At 38.7% G+C, this 20,342-nt stretch overlaps 1 protein-coding gene across 8 annotated transcripts in view; it reads left to right on the top strand.

Annotated features, from left to right (window-relative positions):
- The first annotated feature begins 963 nt into the window (after positions 1 to 963).
- FKTN (fukutin) overlaps positions 964 to 20,342 on the top strand; it is an 89,443-nt gene continuing 70,064 nt past the window's right edge. For 3 of the 8 annotated variants that reach the window (XM_082643870.1, XM_082643867.1, XM_082643868.1), the window contains exons 1-2: positions 3,176 to 3,451; positions 14,482 to 14,668. In XM_082643870.1, coding sequence (XP_082499996.1) covers positions 14,564 to 14,668 — 105 coding nt within the window. In that variant the 5' untranslated portion in view covers positions 3,176 to 3,451; positions 14,482 to 14,563. Of the gene's footprint in view, positions 1,006 to 3,173; positions 3,452 to 14,481; positions 14,669 to 20,342 lie in introns of those variants that run through there. The other 5 variants (XM_082643866.1, XM_082643871.1, XM_082643872.1 and 2 more) reach the window with 4 other exon arrangements.

Here is a 20,342-nt window from a genome sequence, read left to right on the forward strand (position 1 = left end):
GCATACATAATGGTATGTGGCATTGTGCTAGAGGGCACAAAAATGTATATATCATGCATCAAGTTGGAAACCAAGTTAGCCCACTAAAAATAATTCAGGGTGTAAGAAAATGTATATACAACATATGTACTACTACAATAAATGTATGTTATGTATACCAGCATTATCTACTATTACGATAAAATGATTTCAAAATGCAAAAAAAAAAAAAAAAGTTTAGAAAGCAACTCAAATATATGAGGGGAGTATTTTCAGTTTTCACCATGGGCTGGTAATAGTAATTTTTGTAGAAAGAACTTCAAATTACAGTAATTTGTTTAGTGCTCTATAGTTTTCAAGATTATGTCAAAATTGATTCATCTGTGATCCTTAACAATAATTCTTTGGATTACACAGTTAAACAACCAGGTCCGGAATTGAATGTGTATATTTCCAGTCCTTAACAGCAGTATAACAGTCCGCGGGAGATTGCACGTCCCACAGACACCTCAACCTCAAGAGCAATATTAACTCGGCTACTGTTTCCCAATCTATCTCCCATCTCACCCGATGGTACCCAAACCAGAGTTCAGGGAGTTATTCTGAATCCCTCTGCAAAGCACACTCAAAAATTATTCGTTGTTTACCTGAAATTCATATTTAACTGGCATCCTATATTTTATCTGGCAAACTCACACACTTTGGGAAACACAGCTCAGCTGGTGCCTCTCCAATTCTAGGAGCAATTCCTAAAATCTCAGATCGCCTCAGTGCCCTGCTGTAGTTGTCACCTAGGCAACAGATAAAAAGAGCTTTGGCTACGTGTCTAAATCCCAAAAGCCAGGAAATCGCCGGGCTCCGTAAACTTCGGTGAGGAAGCAGCGTTGGTAGTAGGCCAGGCGGAGGCCGGGGTTAACGGTTACGACACCAACCCAACCGGTACGTAAAGGCTCCGCGCTTGACGGCCCCTTTTGCAGCAGTTGCTGTGATTGCCGTAAAGCGGCGTTGCCGCTGGTGTTGGCAGAGGTAAGGTGTGAGAGACCCGGCTTGGCCTCCGGGGATGGGTGGGCGCCTCAGGCGGGTGTCGCCGGTGGCTCGGGTACCGTCACTGGGTATTCCCCCAGCCTAATGGGCACTTGCCTCGGCCCAGGCGGGCCATAGGTCGAGCGCGCTCCGGGCGGGAGATACTCAGTGAGGCAGTCCACGAGCACCTCGGGGTGGATGTGCGCTTCGGCGTCCCTCCCACGCTCTTGGGCTTGTCAGCAAATAAAATCCTCATCCCGTTACAGGTCCGGTGTTGGAGGCCGATCGAGACCCTTGTAGGACCCGGCTGGGGTAGTGACGTTTGAGTAGGGTCCTGAGAGCTGTCTCGGGATTTGCAAGAGGATCTCGGGGGCAGGGGTCGGCGGGAGGGAGGAGAGCATTGCAGGCTGTAGGGCCCGTGTGTGCACAGGTGCAGAAGCATGAAAGGGACTACCAGGTTTGGGCAGCACTGCGTGTTAGGGTAATGGCTGGAGGAATGGGTGCGGAGATGGGAGGGCCAGAAATGTGGCGGGAGCTACCGTTGGGTCTTAACTGGGACGAACCTTGATGCCCCATGAGGGAGTGTGGAGTGCTTCCTTGGGTAGTGGAGGAGCTACAGCAGCTTTCTAGAGAGAGGGCAATTTAATTAACCATCCCTTTCTTTTATGCCTTCCCCCTGGGTTCAGCTTTCAGTTCAGTTGGAGGAGTATTTACTGAAGCGTCCCTTTTGTGTGCCTAATAATGGGGTGGACACAGCTAGCCATGCTGAATAAAGTTTCATATGGCTTTGACGTCTGCCTTTTGTTTGCACTATCAACTGGGGGATGTCGGGAAAGACTGATATATATATAATATATATATATATTTTATATATATATATATATAATATATATATATACAGAGAGAGAGAGAGAGAGAGAGAGAGATGGATGACCGAGGCTTTAGGATAGGAATCTGGGGAACTGAGTTAAGATTTCATCACCATCACCAGTTTCTCAAGTAACATGAGAGAAGTCGCTTCTCTCTGGGCATTTACAACAGGTTCTTTCTACTTTTGAAGATAGCAGGTTTCCAAAGAATAAACATCAGCCTATGAACAAATATGAAAGTGAGTGATGGAGTAGTGCATTAGGAATTGGGAAAAGTAAAAAAGGCTGGGATTGAGCTGTACTTTGAGGATGGCTAGGGTTTGAGTCATCAGGAGCTATCTCTGCTGAGCACCATAGATAAAGATACAGAAGCCAGGAATAGGCATTTGAGAGTATATTTGCGGAGGTAGGCTTTGAGAGGACAGAGGATTTGAGAAGTATGGCACTAGAGGTTGAAGGAACCCCAAGTGGAAAGAAAATGCAGTATGTTCTGAAAAGGAAGAAAAAAGGAATGAGAGAAATGTCAACAATATACAGTACTTGATTTCTTGGATCTAGGCGATTGTTATTTTGAGCCTGTGTTTCTGAAAAGTGAATTTAAGTGCTGTTGATAAAAATGAGAATTCTATCAGAATTTTAGCATGTGATAATGTATTGGGAGTAAGGTGATGCAGATTGTAGCTTTGCATTGCCAATAACTAGCCTCTTGGGCTGTCATTTATTTTTTCCAGATCCTATTCTCCTCTGTAAAATGATGTTCTTGGATTAGGTGGTCTCTCTTCTCTAAAACCTGTAAAACATTAGTCTGTGAGGATGGAGAACTATTCTCTTTGAAGGGGGCAGGGAGATAGTAGATGGAGAATAAAATTGTTAACTTTGAGGTGTAGGAAATAGAGTTGGTTATATAGATAGATGGGGTTTATAGACTGAAACTTAAGTAGTAAGTTTTCTCTCAGAGGTTGTATTTAAAATCTTGAACATGAATTTGCTTTGAGGGAGAGAATGTAAAGAGTAACTATAGGGTGTGCGCATAGATAGGAGACTAGAGAAATGATTGAAGGAGACGTAGATCTCAGGGCTGTGAGCTAGGACTCCTTTTCAAAAAGGATTAGATTTTGGGGGCCAGCATTTTTATTAAAATAATTTAACGGTATTTACAGTAAATATTAAGCAATCATTTTTGGGAACACTAGCAAAAAATAATTCAAACAGATACAGTCTCCACTGTCGTTCTGATTGTCTATTCAGAAGTAATATCATTTACATGCTTATTTATTCAACAAATACTTGTATGTTTCAGACACTGCTGTGTGCTAGGGATGTACAAGGAAGAAGGCAGATGTTGTTTCTATCATCCCTGCATGTAAAGGCCGTATTGTCCAAATCAGTGCTTTTCAAATTTTAATGTAAATGTGAATCACCTGAGGATCTTAAAATGTAGATTAAATGTAGATTCTGAATCAGTAGGTCTGCAGTATGGCCTGAAAATTCTGCATTTTGACACTCTCCAACATGATGCTGATGTTGCTCGTCTGAGGACCATACTTTTAAGTAGCAGAGATCTAGATCCTGTCTAGCAGGTATTAAGCCACTACTACTACTTATCAGCTGTTTTTATTAATACTTTTATTGTCTTTATGAAAATAATATATGCTCATTATAAAAATTTTGGGACAATATAAAAAAAGCATAAAGAACAATGTAAAAATCATGCCAATCCCCACACCTAGAGATGGCCATTATTTTTTATTTTTTATTTTTTTTTGCGGTACGCGGGCCTCTCACTGTTGTGGCCTCTCCCGTTGCGGAGCACAGGCTCCGGACGCGCAGGCTCCGGACGCGCAGGCTCAGCGGCCATGGCTCACGGGCCCAGCCGCTCCGCGGCATGTGGGATCTTCCCAGACCGGGGCACGAACCCGTGTCCCCTGCATCGGCAGGCGGACTCTCAACCACTGCGCCACCAGGGAAGCCCCGAGATGACCATTATTGATATATTGGTGAACATCCATCCAGATTTTATGTATGTACATATATTCACACTTTATATTTTGTACTAAGTACTTGATTTTTGCTGAGCCCTATGTTTCATTCTGTTTGTTTGATTAGCTTTATAGTTTTACTCAGATCAACACCCAGATATCCTCAACCAAGCAGTTAAGTATTTGCATTCTTGAGGGGAAGACTTTACTCAGTTAAAAATAGCTTGGTTTAACACTATTCTGTTACTCCAAAAATTGGAAGATAGTAAGATAATTAAAGCTTATAATGTGTGTGGGCTGTAGAATTTGTTAATTGAGCCACAGAATGAGAGAAGTTTTTTAAAGATTTTTGAAACTTAGTATTTTTTTTCTCATTACAAAATCAATCGATATTCACATAGGATAAATAAAAAGGAAAAAGAAAAGCACCTACAGTCCTCCCAATCCAAAGACAGCCACTGTTTTTACACTGGTGTGTATGCTACTAAGGTAGCTCTTAAATGACCCATGAAATAATGTATGTAAATAATGTTGGGGTCAAAAGAAATCCTTGGTTCCTCTGCTGCCTTAGAAATAAACATAATCTATTGTTTGTACTGTAGAGTCTTGTGACAGGGAACAGCTAGCAGGTTGCCTGGTGTCTATAGGATGTACATAGGGCTCAGTGATATTTGTGAACTTAATGGAAAAATGAATGAATGAGGGAACAAACCAAACTGACCTGTGTGACATAAACTCTGGCTGTCACTCTTCACCTGCAGTTGCTCACATTCACCACTTACCTCAAATATTTTGTATACTCTGCTGGGCACACAGAGCTCTTGGAGCAACAGAGGTCCATCATAAATCTTTTAAAATCTATGTCTGTGCTTGAATTCTACTGTGGAAGACTACAGAATATGGAATACTGGGGAATATGGAAACATATGATAGCCTTCTGTCTCAAGGAACTATAACTAGTTAAGACTGACTGCAAAAATAGTACAAATATACAATGCTGTGTGGATATAAAAGAGGGAGCCTTTAGTTGTCTGAGAGCAGAGGGAATTACTAGTAGGCTTTTAAGGTGACAGTTATTAATTATTGCTGGCATTTATTGTATAGTTATCACGTTCTAGGTACTGTTCGGTGCTTTACATGTATTAATCTGTCAGAACAGCCCTGTGAGTCAAGTACAATTTATAGATCCACTTTAAAGATGGGGCATAGAAAGATTAAGTAACCTGCCTAAGGACGTACGTATAGGCTGCAAGTGGCAGAGCAGGATTTGAACATAGCACTCTGTCTTCGGAGCCTATGCTCTGAACTACTCAAAAGACAGTGAGGGGGCAGGATGTGGGGGAGAAAGCACTGTAGAGAGAAGGAATAGCATAGACAAATACACTGAGGTGAGCAAGCACTGTATTGATGGGTTCATTTAGGGGATTAGTACTAAATAAGCCATAGAAGTTCTTAAAGCAGGGGAAACTGACACAAAGTGGTACTATAGAAATGACTGGACTTTGGTCCCTAAGATGGGTATTTTGAGGAAAGCCTGGTAGAGTACAGATCTTCCTCAATTTGATAAACCCATCGTAAGTTGAAAATGCTATTAATACACCTAACCTACCAAACATCATTAGAGTTTAGCCTAGCCTACCTTAAACGTCTTCAGGACACTTACATTAGCCTACAGGTAGGCAAAATCATCTAACACAAAGCCTACTTTATAATAAAGTATTGAATATCTCATATAATTCATTGAATACTGCAAATGAAAAGCAGAATGGTTATAAGTGCCAGTTGTTTACTCTTGTGATCACGTGGTTGGCTGGGAGCTGTGCCTCGCTGCCACTGCCCAGCATCATGAGGGATTATGTGGCATTTATTGCTAGCCCAGGAAAAGATCAAAATTCAAGTGCGGTTTCTACTGAATGCTTGTCACTTTTGCACCATTGTAAAGTCAAAAGCCATAAGTCAAACCATCGTAAGTTAGGGACTATCTGTACTCATGTAGGAGGCTTTCTATTTAGGCAGAGTTAATAAGCCTTTAAATTAGGCTAACTATACTGGAAATGGAAAAGAAATAACAGCTTGTAGAGGCACTAAGAAGAAGGTAAGTTTGGTGACTCAGATGTGGAATTAGAACCACAAAAACTATTTTGTTTTGAACATAAATAATTAGGGATACCATTAACAGAATGGAGGGGCAAGTCATGAAAGAAATCTGGTTTGAAGGTGGATAGTGATTTGTTTTAGGTGCTGGTGGAATGTTCAAGAAGACATCACCAACAGTCTGGTGAAATATTTATAAGTAGTAATTAGCCAGTAGATATGGAAGGTATATCTAATAAAATGATTAGGAGCAAGAGAATATGAAGAGAACATCCATCCAGATTTCATATCAAACACAGAATAGTAGGCCTATTAGGCAATGCCACTTCCTTCACCCTTTTACTTTGCCCCTGTAATATCAGTCCCTTCCTGTCTTCACGTTCTTTCTTATCTAGGTCTTTCATTTCAGACACTCTCTAAAAACTCAGTACTCCATAGCCATCTCAAAAGGAGTCACTATATATATATATATATATTTTAAACTCCAGCTAGTCCTTTGGAGTCTGACACCCATTTCTGTCAGCTTTCCCATTCCTAGACTGATGCTCATTGCTTAAATCCTGGGAGTACTGGATTTATTTTATTTTATTTTATTATTTATTTTTTTTGCGGTACGTGGGCTTCTCACCGTTGTGGCCTCTCCCATTGCGGAGCACAGGCTCTGTACGCGCAGGCTCAGAGGCCATGGCCCATGGGCCCAGCCGCTCCGCGGCACGCGGGATCCTCCCGGACCGGGGCACGAACCCGCGTCCCCTGCATCGGCAGGAGGACTCCCAACCACTGCGCCACCAGGGAAGCCCAGGAGTCACTATATATTTATGATTTTTCTGGAGTAACAAATGGAGAGATTAATTTTTTAATCTTCAAGTGTCAGCGTATTGAGAGAAGTTACATTGCAAAGGGTTAAGAAGTGAATGAGTGGTAAGCAGATAAAGAGACTTCTTAAACCCTTACAGTCTAACCTTTGCTTCCAGGCTACTGACACTCTTTTGCAAATTTAGCAATGAAAGGAAAGGAAAAGGAGCAGCAGTATTTAAGGAAGATGGATAGCATCTGTTGCTACTGGGCTTTTTTTTGGCTTAGAGCAGCTGAAGATGTTGATTTTTTTTTTTCATCTTAACTCTGAATACCTCTTCAGAAGCATTTTCTCTTTATGCTTCCCAGTCTGCTGCCTTATCTCAAAACATGCCTTTGCCTATTTACACTACCCTCTTTCTTCTCTGTAGTTTAGCCTCCTGTTTTATTTTGCAGTGCAGGGCATATTTGAATCTCAGTTCTGTCTGATTCATACCACCTATACCTTCCTCTCACTCCCCAGTGTTCCTGAATAAATTGGATCTAGCAGCATTAAGGGGACCAGGCTAGCACACATCATCTTATGAGCCTAAGTTCAGTGTCAGGGCTGATTATTTCTTGTCCAAGGGCCTCTGATATCGAGGGGTGATCCAGAAGGCAGTAGTGGGGAGAAGTGGGATAAAAAAGTCAGGCCGTTTGACATTCTTTCAAACAGATCCCTACCAAGATGATTCTCAAAAAAGTAGTTGGAGAGGGGATGTCAGGTTAAGCCAGGTGCCAAAGTTTTTTGTGCCTTTACCATCAAAGGACAAATGATAATGTAAAAGGGAAATGGGAAGCTGAAAGAATATGAAATACTGCTCTTGGCTGTAGCAAGAGCCTGAGAGCTATCTTGAACTTCCCATCCTGTATATTTTCCCTTCAAATTTGTATATGGCTTTTATCTACCACTGTTTTTTTCCAACCTTTCTCATGCCTTGACACAAAGCGAAATTGATAATAAAGGGCAAAAGAAAGGGTAAAAGAATGTGTTTGTTCTTGGCTGGAGGTGACAGTCTTGGACTCTAGCTACCCCAGGCTCAAAAGGCTGAGAGGATTGATAGCTCAGACACCCACAACCCGTTAAAGGTTCAGCTGGGAAGCAGATCTGCCCATTCCTGTCTTCTTCATTGCCAGATCCTAGTTCATGCACTAGTTAGAGCCTGTTTCCAAGTCATCTAAGACTAATTCTATGCTGTAATATACTATACTTATATTAACCTTCTCATATTTGCATTAGAACTTGAAGATACTTGGGTACTTAAACCTGGTAACTCCGCTTAGAGTCCCCATTACATCTCCCCGCCCCCTCATTTAAATTTACATCTCTGCAGTACTCTTTCTTCTTTGCCATTGTTACTGTTTTCTTTAGGAAGCTTTACCTAAGTATATGTAAGAAAATACATTACTTGTCTTCTCTAGCATTTTTATTGTGATAGCTAAAATGTCACATATAAAGAGAATGTATACACAAATAATGTTTTTATTTTGGCTCTATGCTATATTTCTCCATATGTTATTTTAAAATGTTTATTGTTCAGGAGTTGGAACCAAGTATAGGCTTTAAACTCCAAAAAAATCACTTTTTCATATTTCATATTCTGTTTTATTACGAAAGTTTCTGTAGGACAGAGAACTTTTTTAAATAAAAACTTTTTTTTAATAGTTTTGTGTTCTCTTGAGCATTGTGCAGTGTCTTTGAGTATACTTAGCATACTTATTTCTTGATAATAATTCAACCAGTTTTAGGCTGGTAGGGGAGATGATTCATGCATTCTAATAACTATAATTCAAAATAGAAAGTAGTAAAAGCCTTAGGGTTAGTTTCCTCTCCTTGTGCTCCATAGTAACCTGTATTTACTCCATGACCATTACACTTGATATTGTCTCTATATTTATCTCTGATAGAGTCTATCACAATCTAGAACAGTGGTTCTTAATAGATGTGAGGGTGGTAAGGATGGTGCTTGTGCATTTTGGAAAAAACTTCCCATGCTGTTCTTTAGCACATCATACCCTCTACCACCATTACCATCACCATTCTTCTTTTGAAAACTCTTATATACTCATCTCTAACATCTTAGAAGATAGGGAACTGTATCATTTTATCTCCAGCTTAGCATTTTTATTGGCATCTCTACCTGTTAAGGTAGACAGTAAATATTTATGCCCTTCAAGAAGGTAAGACGAGGAATTTAGAGCTAGGAGAGTTCACTTCTGACTTTGAAGAGCATGAAAGACTTCATAAAAGAAGGGTCACTTGAGAGGAGTGATGAAAATAGGTGTAGAACTGGTTCTGTGGAAACGGATGAGAACATTTCAGACAAGAGGGAATGAGTAAAAGCAAAGAGGAAAGGTCGTGTGTATTCCAGGAATACCTGGGCAAAAACCGTGGAGTGTGTGAAGTGGGAGAAAGCCTAGAAAAGTTGCGTGTGTTCAGTCAGATTGTGAATACCCTTGAATGCCATTACAGTTGACCCTTGAACAGTGCAGGTGCCAACCCTCTGTCGACTGAAATAAAAACACACAACATGAGAGCTGTGAGTTTCAGTTTTATTTGGGGACTTACTGAGGACTGTAGTCTGGGAGACAGTCTCTCAGCTCTGAGCAAGAAGAGGTAGTGGGGGAGGTCAGTAGATACATGATTTTGGCAAAGGGGCACGTGCACTCAAGCACACATGTCTGTAGAAAGTTGCTGCTGGTCACGAGGAATACATATCTCAGTTAGTGATTTTAGTGCTTCTCTATGTATGGGAAGAGGCAAGGGTCCAGGTTCATAAACTGTTTCTCCTGAAATATTTCTAAGTATCTAGGGGCCTGTTTTGCCTGTTTTCCCAGAGCACAGAGTGCCTCATCCTGATCTTCACCCTGAATTCCTTTCAGATGTGTTGTAGGTCAGCAACTGCAGTGGCTAATGACTTGATTCTTGTAGAACTGGATGGTGGGCACCATTCGTTATTTTACACCTCCCTGCAGTCAAAAATCTGCATGGAGCAGAGTCAGCCCTCCATAGCTGCAGTTCCACACCAAAAGATTCAGTCAACAACAGATTGTGTAATACTATTTATTACTGAAAAAAATCTGCATATAAGCGGACCTGCGTAGTTCAAACCCATGTTGTTCAAGGGTCAAATGTATGTGGAATTTGAGCTTTATTTGTAGGTGGTAGAGAACCACTGAAATATTTTGATTATGGTGTAATTTGATTCATTTATCAGCAACTTGGTACATCAATGTATAGGTAAGATCATGAGTAGGCAGAAAGTGGAACCTGGGACATCAGTTACAATTAAGACATTTGTACAATTAGAGTTCAAATTAGAATGACAGTGAAGAAAGAAGAGGGCGTTGGTGCCAGAGGGATTTTAGAGGTAAACTCAACAAGCCTTGGCCTCTCTTTTTTAAAGTATCACATTATTCATTCTAAAGTGGTAACTCCATTCCTAATGAAGAGATGGTGCTAGCAGGTAGGAATGTTTTGACAGGCTAATATTCTTCCTTTGCAATAACTGCCTTGGCATTTATAGAAAATAAGTAACGAAGTAAAGTTAATTGGATATCATCTTGATAATAAAAATGTAGTTGTGACTGATGATATATTCTGGAGGTTTATTTCAATTAAGAATTAACTGTAGGTTAGAGATATATCCAAAGAAAGAACAAGATATTAATTTGGACTTTATGTTTCTGTAGTGGTTTATATAGGCCTTTCTTTCCACCTGTTAATTCTGGCACAGAAAAGCCTGGGCTATATAGCACACTCCAAATGCTACTTTACATTTCACTAGGAATCAGTGTACAATATGTTGATACACTATTTACTACAACTACAAGAAACTGAGCTGAAATACTGAAAATGAAGGATATTCTTTTTGTTATCTTGTGAGCTGTCCTTATCAGAGTACATATTTGACTTTTATTTTAGCAACTTTTAGCTGACAGCAAAACTAATACCATCATCAATATTGTTTTATGTTGCTAGTTTTTACAGTTTTAGGAGGTAGAGCATGATCATGATTTATTCAGTTGTCTTTGCTTTATGCATTATCTGTAAATCAAGTAGATTACTCACGTCACTGGTGATATTTTTCTTAAGTAGTTTGTTGACTTTATATAATATCATTTAGTGTTTGCTTTTTATAGGCTTCCACACTGGAAGCTTGTTTGGATTGTTTTAAAACTCTGAGACTTCTGATTTAAAGATGACAGAGTAAAGACATTTGTGCCTTCTTCTATCTGAAATTACCCTGAAACAGCAAGGAGAATGAGAGGCAGAGATGTACAGTTGACCCTTGAACAACATGAGTTTGAACTGCTATATGTAGATTTTTTTAAATAGTAAATACTGCAGTACTATATGACCCCTGGGTGGTTGGATCCAGAGATGCAAAACTGCATATATGAAGGTACCGCAGATACAGAGGAACCACATATGTATATGGAGGGCCAACTATAAGTTATATGCAGATTTTTAATGTGCAGAGGGTTGGTGCCCCAATCCCTGCATTGTTCAAAGGTCAACTGTAATTACATCTTTGATGGGGCTAGAGTCCTGTACCCCAAATTGAAATATTTGAGAAATATTTGTCAAATATAAGCAGAAAGAGATTAAAAGAGCATTCTGGCAGAAAGAGATCTCAGGTAGAACTGACAGAGCAATGAGAAATAGATCTTCTGTTTACGGTGGTGTCAGGATGCATAGAAAAGCAGTGGGAGAAGCTTCCTTGGAATGTTTGACAACATGAACTAGCAGGAAAGGAAGAGCAAATGAGAAAGCATACAGATACACAATCTTTGCAGGAAGCACTCTCTTGGTGAGGCAAGAAGTAATGGCTAAACAACTTTCTCTTGCTTGTTCTCACATGCATTGTCTCTGTCTCTCTCACGCACACACATGTGCAGAACACCCTGTATCATAAAGAGCTTTCTTGTATACTAAAGAGACTACCGGGGCTTCCCTGGTGGCGCAGTGGTTGAGAGTCTGCCTGCCGATGCAGGGGACACGGGTTTGTGCCCTGGTCCAGGAAGATCCCACATGCCGCGGAGCGGCTGGGCCCGTGAGCCATGGCCGCTGAGCCTGTGCTCCGCAATGGGAGAGGCCACAACAGTGAGAGGCCCGCGTACTACAAAAAAAAAAAAAAGAGAGAGACTACCTTTTAGTCCAGAACACAGCCTTGCTTCTTCCTTCCACAATCCTCTTGCAGATAGTTGGCCTGAGTGGAGTTCATGTCATTCAAAGATTAATAATAATAAAAGGGAAATTAGCACACCATCTACACAAAAATGTTACAAGAAGAAAAGCGAAAAGAAACGGGAAAACAAGTGACAAAGAACCCATGAGAAAACTGTATTGGCCTAACAAATTTAAGGAGACAATCACTTCTTTAAAGTAACAGAGAAAGTTCATTGGCTAGGAAGAAATAGTAAGACAACAATAAATGGTGAGTAATAATTTGGCAGAACTCAAGAAAGAAAAGAAAGAAAAATAAAATCAGAAATAAAAGGCCAGGACTTCCCTTGTGGCACAGCGGGTTAAGAATCCGCCTGCCAATGCAGGGGACACGGGTTCAAGCCCTGGTCTGGGAAGATCCCACATGCTGTGGAGCAACTAAGCCCGTGCACCACAGCTACTGAGCCTGTGCTCTAGAGCCCACAAGCCACAACTACTGAGCCCCGTGTGCCACAACTACTGAAGCCCGCATGCCTAGAGCCCATGCTCCACGACAAGAGAAGCCACCACAATGAGAAGTCCATGCACTGCAATGAAGAGTAGCCCCCGCTCACTGCAACTAGTGAAAGCCCGTGCTCAGCAATGAAGACCCAACGCAGCCAAACATAAAATGAAGAGTCAATAGGAACATCGAGGAGTGGTCCCTTATAAAAAAAAATAATAATAAAATGCCACATAAGAAGCAAAAAGGTGAATTAACACTGTTGAAAACTCAGTAAGGGATATGACGACAGGCTTTTGAAAGTTGAGCAAAGTGAAATGGGAGTGAAAGGAGATGAAACAAATGCTTAATTGTAGTTCTGGAAATAGAGAACAACATTAGAACAGAAAAGTATTCAAACATATAACTTAAGAAAACTTGCCACAGAGAAAACTTGATTCTACAGATTGAAAGTGCACATAATGAAGAAAAACTAATATACAGTCATTAACATCATTACATAACCTAGTTTTTAAAAAATTGGATTGCAAAGATAAGGAATGTGTTCTTTGCTCATCCCATTAAAAAGATCAGCTTATCTATAGGGGAGTGCCAGGGGAAGGATCAGATATTGTCAAGGGAGTATTTAGCATTGCAGGACAGTGGTACAAATTCTGTAAGTCATCAGAGGAAAGAAAGTGTGATCTCAAAGCCAAACTATTAGTCGACACCTGTTTTTTTGTTGTTTTTTCATAAATTTATTTATTTATTTATTTTTGGCCGCATTGGGTCTTCATTGCTGTGCGCAGGCTTTCTCTAGTTGCAACCAGCGGGGGATACTCTTCCTTGTGGTGTGCGGGCTTCTCATTGCAGTGGCTTCTCTTGTTGCGGAGCACAGGCTCTAGGCACACGGGCTCAGTAGTTGTGGCTCACGGGCTCTAGAGCGCAGGCTCAGTAGTTGTGGCACATGGGCTTAGTTTTTCCATGGCATGTGGAATCTTCCTGGACCAGGGCTCAAACCTGTGTCCCCTGCACTGGCAGGTGGATTCTTAACCACTGCGCCACCAGGGAAGCCCGACACCCGTTTTTGAACAATGCAGGAACTCAAGGTAAATAGTGCCCACAAGTCCTAAGGAGAAGATGAATACCAGCCATCCAGAAGCTGAACAGAGACGATACAGCAAAAGGATTGGCAGGGATTATAGTAGGAATAAGACTGAAAAAGCTGTGAGATTTGTATTGCAGAATGCGATAGAACGATAGCAAAGTAAACTAATAAAAGTCAGGATTGAAAGAGGAGAGATGCAGAAGGTAGATTTTCTCTTATTTTTTAGCTGAAGAACTAAAGACATACAAAGTTTAGACATCAAGTAATAGAGGTGTTAGTATATTTAAAGGAATAAAGATAAACATTTGAACTGAATTTAATATGTTTGACCAAAATCAAACAGTGGAGAGGAGGTAAGAAGAAGTAGAACTATATTAAATTTCTTGTTTTAAAGAAATAGTCAGATGGCACCAAAGATGAAAGAACAAAAATTTTTATCATGGCTTTTTTTACACTTGCAGAAAACTGAAAAAAAATGTGTATGGAATATTTATAAAAACTGACCACATCTTACATAACAAAAGACAAAGAGCTATCATACAGATGATGTTCCTTGACCAAAAACTTAATCTTTTTCTATGGAAGTGGTTCTTAGTATGTTCAGCGGCATCAGCATTGCCTGGGAACTCATTAGAAATGCAAATTCAGAGGGCTCACCCCAGTTCTATTGAATCAGAAACCCTGGGGGAGAAGACCTCCAGTCTCTTTTGGTCAGTTTTTATAGATATCCCATTTATGTTTTTTGTTATTTGCAACTGTAAAGAATGCTATGATAAACTTTTTTGTTCTTTCAAGTGTGGTCTCATACCTGATTATTTCTTTAGGATAGGAAATTACCAAATCACAGAAGGTTCTGTTGAACTTTAGATAACTTTTTCTCGGTTAATAAAGGTGAAAATTAAATACAGGTTTTTGTCTCTTTAGAAATATCTTTTTGTTCACAGAAAACAAGATTATCTTCTTACCCAAAAAGATGAAACCAACTGGGTTACTTTCAAAAGACAACCAAGTGAGCACCGCAGACTAATGAGTAGGATCAATAAGAACGTGATTTTGGCGCTTTTAACTTTGACAAGTTCTGCATTTCTGCTGTTTCAGTTGTACTACTACAAGCACTATTTATCAGCAAAGGTAATTTTTTTTCTCCTTTCTCATTACTAGACTTCATTTTAGCTGTATATTTTCCTAACATTTTTCCCTTTTGCAGTACATAAAATTAATCACAGTTTTTAAAATCCTTGCAGAAATAGTTCTTTGAGAGTCTCATCCTCGTGAGTGTGGCAAGCAATTCAAAATTACAGTTAAATGTTATTGTAATAACATGCTAAAAGTCAGAGGTGCCAAGTTTCAGTGATGTTGAAATTTTCTGATAGAGTTATGTGAAAGTTGTTATTTTTCCAAACAGATCATCACTCATTGGAAAGAATTCAATGATAAATAATTTTGATAAAGTATTAGAATTAGTTTATTTTAGTACAGAGTATATTTTAATATAGTGTCTAACAGGGAAGTGTAGTGTTATAACTTACCTTTATTATAAATCTATAGGTATAAAGATGTAGAGATGATCATTTGGAATCTGGTAGCTTCTGAAGATCATACAGAAGTCCAGATAAGAAATTCCAAAGTTGAGAAGGTATTGCTGAATTGTGAAAAGTTGCCAAACACTGCCACTGGGGTTAATTTTAATAATAGCTACCATTATTGAGAATTGTGCTAGATACTGTCTATGCTTAATTTAACCCTAAAAACATTTTGGGGGGGAAATATGTTTTTTGTTTGTATCGTCATTTGATAGTTAGAACTATTCTTCAGAACCAGTTACTTCCCTTTACCTGCCAAAGGGGATGATACTTCCCTGCCCTAGTTAAGCTTGACCATGAGACTTACTTTGGCTTGTGGAATGCTATAGACATTTGCAGAGATTTCAAATGGGCTCGTATGATGTGACTTGCCCTTTGTGCTCCCCTGACCTGCCAGGAGAAGAGTGTGCCCTGGGTAGATGCTGACCTCCAGCCTGAGCCCTGAATTAGATGTATGGAGCGAGCAGACCAAACATAGCTGCCCAGCTGACTCATACATCTATGAGGGAGAAAACAAATGCTTAAGCCTTTAAGATTGAGAGAAGTTTATTATGCAGAATTATTACATGAGGTTCCTAGACCTCATTTTACAAATATGAAAACCAAAACTCTGACAGAGATGTTAGACAACCTACCCCAATTACCCAGTTTCTAACATGCAGGCCTGACAAGTGTACCTAACTCCATTCTTTCCAGGCTATATTATTTTTACAATAATTGACAAGAACTGAGGCTACCAGCTGTCTTGGCTGTTGATCCAGTGAATGTCTTTGTGTTTCATCTTCAACCCTTTGCTGATTATTTTCTTAGGATAAAGTCCTAGAGTGGAATTTCTGGGTCTAAGATGTACATTCTAGATTTTGTTACATATTGCAAAGTCACCTTTCCTAAGGATAAGTAGTCTGTCTGATTTCCTATACCCTTTCCAAATATGGGAATAATAACAACAATAACAATAATTATGGCGTCCGTGTCATGCTTTTGAGATGCTTTTGGCTAATAGTAGCTTCAACAAATAGAGGGTTATTTATCTCTTATACCTTTCAGTCCAGAGCTTCCAAAATTCTCTTGACATTTCCCTGGTGCTGCAGTCCAGGCTGGAGGAGGAAATAGTGCATTCTAGGAGGATTCTTCTTTTGTGACATGGCCAGCAGATTCCCAGCTGTAAGACAATCTGGGAAAGCAAGATTTTACTATTAGTGTTAATGCTGTTGTTCGGTTTTCCAGACTTTATATTAGAGATCGCAAAGGAGAAGGGGTTTGGGAGTGGGTGTTAGGTCAACTTACCTATCGTGTCTGCTGTAGCAGTTCACGTTTTTTGGTGTGCTTATAGGCTAGGCACTATGCTAAGCACTTCACCTATATTTAATTCTTATAACAACAAATTGAGTAGATCCTGTTGTCCTCATTTTCCCAGCAGAAAAAACTGAGGTTTAGGGAAACTTAACTAAATTTGTCCAGTGTCACACAATTATTAAGTGAGGGAGATAGAATTTAAACCTGAGGAGTCTACCCCAAGAGCGCTTGTTCTTTATATTTCTGGTATTTTTGATGTTCAAGAACCGAGAGATATTAAACTCCATTAGAGGCCATTTCTTTCTAATGAGGTTAAACATCTTTCCATATGCTTTTTGGTTCTTTTTATTTCTTTATTATAATTTCTTTGTATTCCTATCTGCATATTTTTCTGATGTTGTTGTCTTTTTCTGTAGCTGTTCTTTATAGTTTTAAGGATATTAAGCGTTTACCATATATATTTCAAATATCTTCCCCAGTTTATTAATTTGTCTTTTACCTTTATATTCACGATGTACCCCCTTAATACACTAGTGTTCTATTTAATTTCTAGGTAGACAGGTATCAAGATCTTTCTCCCTTAGGGCATCTGGTTTTATGTCCTAAGTAGCCCAAGATTATGGAAATATTCACCTGTATTTTCATCAGATACTATTTTATGTTTAAATTTTTATACAAAATATAATTTATTTTAGTATGAGGTATGAGTTAGATATTTAATTTACAGTTTTACCCAAATGGTTAATCAGCTGTCCCAATGTCACTTATTGAATGACTTCATTAATTTAAAAATCCAGTCTTAATTATATGTTAAATTAATGTAAATAACTCCTGTCTTGACCTTCTTCCTTGGGAAGTGATGTGGCATAGTTGTTAAGAGCATGATCTCCAGCCTAGGATTAAACCTCATCTATCCTGCTTATTAGCTGTGGGATCTTGGGTAAATTACTTGACTTCTGTTACTTGACCTCTACTTCCTCATCTATGGAATTGGGACAGTAACAGTACCACCTATGAGACTTGTGAAACTTATATGAATTAATATACATGAAGCATTTGGAACAGTACAAGTCACATAGAAAGAGATCAGTACATATTAGCTATTATTTTTATTATTATTATCTTCAATTTTATAATGAAAAATAGTATTTCTTGTATTGAGTCCATGGCATACAAACTGCTTTAGTAATAAGTGCCATATTCGTTAAACAAAATAGAACATTTTGAACAAAATAAAGCATTAAATTAAATAAAGTTCAGTTAACCTTTATATACTATTAAATTTGTGAAATTTGCATTATCTATACTAGAGTTCTTGTTTTTTATGTTTAATTTTAATAATAGGTGGAAATTACAACATCTAAGTTCTAAATACCAAAGGTTATTTTTATTTTATTGAAGAATATGGAAATTATATTAAACTATTCCTAGCCAAGTAATTTTGCATTCTTTAAGATGGAATTTTAAAACTTACTCATTAATTCAGAAACTTTTATTTAAAAGTCATGTGTTGGGCATTTTGCTAAGGTGATAAACAGTGTTTGGGAAGTGGTCTCTTTCCTCTCTATATTTATAATTTAATTGGGGACAGATGTTAATGGGACAATAAATGTTTCCTATATATTATTAATGTGAAGGTAATGTAAGGAATACAAGTAGTTTCTCTATACTAACAGGAAAAAAAAAAGCTTTGTTTAAAAATAGGGTTAGACTAACTGCTGAAGCTACCAACTTTTAAAAATTTTTTAGTTTTGTTGTGGAAGAACTTTTAACTTTTGGCTTTTTATTAAACTTCAAGATTTTACTTACATACAAACTTTAGGGAAGTACAGATGCATCTTCTGTAATACAGATTCTCCTGACATAGGAGGAGAACCTAGAATTTTGTGAACTTTGTTTATTGATCGTATCTGAATTGTATTCCTCATTTGTTCAGTGAACAATATTTTGGGGGGATAATCTTAGATAAATAAAGAAAGTTCACATGAAAATGATTTTTAGTTCAATCAAATTTGTTTGATTTGGCAAAAGAGTACATAATAGTAGCCTTGATCAATACTAAATAATAGGTCAGCATCATCAACATAAAAACCTTGATTCTAGGTCATCCTTGAATTTTGAGGTGATTTAGAGAGACCCTTGAGATTATGTATTAGAACTAGGGCAGGGATGAAAAATTGGTTTTATCTTTGGTCCCCAACCCATATCTAGTGGAGTAAATATTTAGGACTACAGAGTTTTTCAGGCTCTTCAATAGAGAGAAATACAATATCTATCATTGGTTAGGGAAGAGGGCTATTTGCTTTCTTGGAGTTAAGGAGGGCTGCTTCTGTCTATCTATTTCTTGGGCCTCACCATGGAATTCTTTTTGACCCTAGCTGGTTATGCAAGTTTAGTCTTTCAGTGACCTCCTAAATGAGGTCTGAATAATCCAGTTATCTGATAGCATTGAAGATAGGAACTAACAGATTATATCTGTTGGGTCTGGTAAAATTCCACTGGTGGATAGAGTTCACTCTTCAGATTCCATAACAACCATCCAAGTCTTTGAAATACAAACTCTTCCAGGCTTTCAAAGGGAAGGACTTGTCTCTAGCACCCTCTAGGGAATGTCAGTTGTTCATTGTTTTTTACTGCGTCTAACAAGATAGTGTGATTATGATTCTGTGTTGCTCATTCAGTCTGTATTTCTTGACTATGTGTTACATAAAGGGCACTTGGTAGCAATACAGAGATAAATAGAACACAGGTCCTAATCTCAAGGAACTCAAAATTTGATAGAAGTGGTAACAGCAGTAATTCTTGAGTTTTGGGCCTAGATAGTCCTGAGTTTGAACCCTCATTCAGTTGTTTGGCTGAGCCTTTGCTCTAGAGCCCATGAGCCACAACTACTGAGCCCATGTGTCACAACCACTAAAGCCAGCATGCCTAGAGCCCGTGCGGCACAAGAGAAGCCACCACAGTGAGAAGCCCACGCACTGCAACGAAAGAGCAGCCCTGCTAGCCGCAACTAGAGAAAGCCCACGCACAACAACAAAGACCCAATGTGGCCAAAAATTAAAAAATAAAATAAATAAAAATAAAAAATAAAATAAATAAAAGAATACATTTCAGAAAAAAGATTGCTAAGTTCAGTTCCTAAAGCTTGTTTTCACTCATAGGGCTATTCCAACATGTAAATATAAGTATGTTCAAACAAAATACTATAACATTGATAAGAAGATATGAAATGAGATAGCTTTAAGGAGTTCTGCATCCCAATTGAAAGTCATAAAATTTTGATGCCTCAGTGGAAAGAAGACAAAGCCAATGAACCATGTTTGTGTAAAGCACTGAGTGAACCAAACCTTAAAAATGTTCTTGACTTACAACCGTAAGCTGCACTGCTGCCTGTAGTAATCAGTTATTCTTATTACCTAGAAGGCCACTTACAGTGTTCTGTGCTGGGATATCGTTCTTTGCATTATATTTAGTAACCTGTGTGTGTTTGGTTAGAAGGCAGGGGAGGGAGTTGAAAGGGGAATTTGGATTTCAAATTTGGCAGTAGTCATTTACAGTGAACAATTTCATAATCCATTATTAGAAATGGAAATTAATCTTATAACCATTTAGATCATGTGTAACAGGTTTTTGAAGTGTTTTCAGTTGGTCAGTTACTGAAGCATGATTTTTCTTTGATCTTCTTTGACTTCTGGCTAGTTCCATTTTGTTCTGAAGGCTAATGTCTAGGTCATTGCTGAGAAAGAATATCATGCTTGATAGTCTGATCTAGTATGGTAAACTTTGATAAATGCTACTGTTCCCTCTTCCCATCCTTCCCCCGCCCCCGCCACTCCTGCCATTATCCAGGAGAAATGTGAAAGAATTTCTTTCATTAGAATTAAAAGATATTAAAAATTTTTTTCCGTTTATTCTCAGACTTTAGG

The sequence above is a fragment of the Mesoplodon mirus genome (assembly GCF_964341445.2).
Source record: "Mesoplodon mirus genome assembly, chromosome: 1".
Taxonomy (NCBI): Eukaryota; Metazoa; Chordata; class Mammalia; order Artiodactyla; family Ziphiidae; genus Mesoplodon; species Mesoplodon mirus.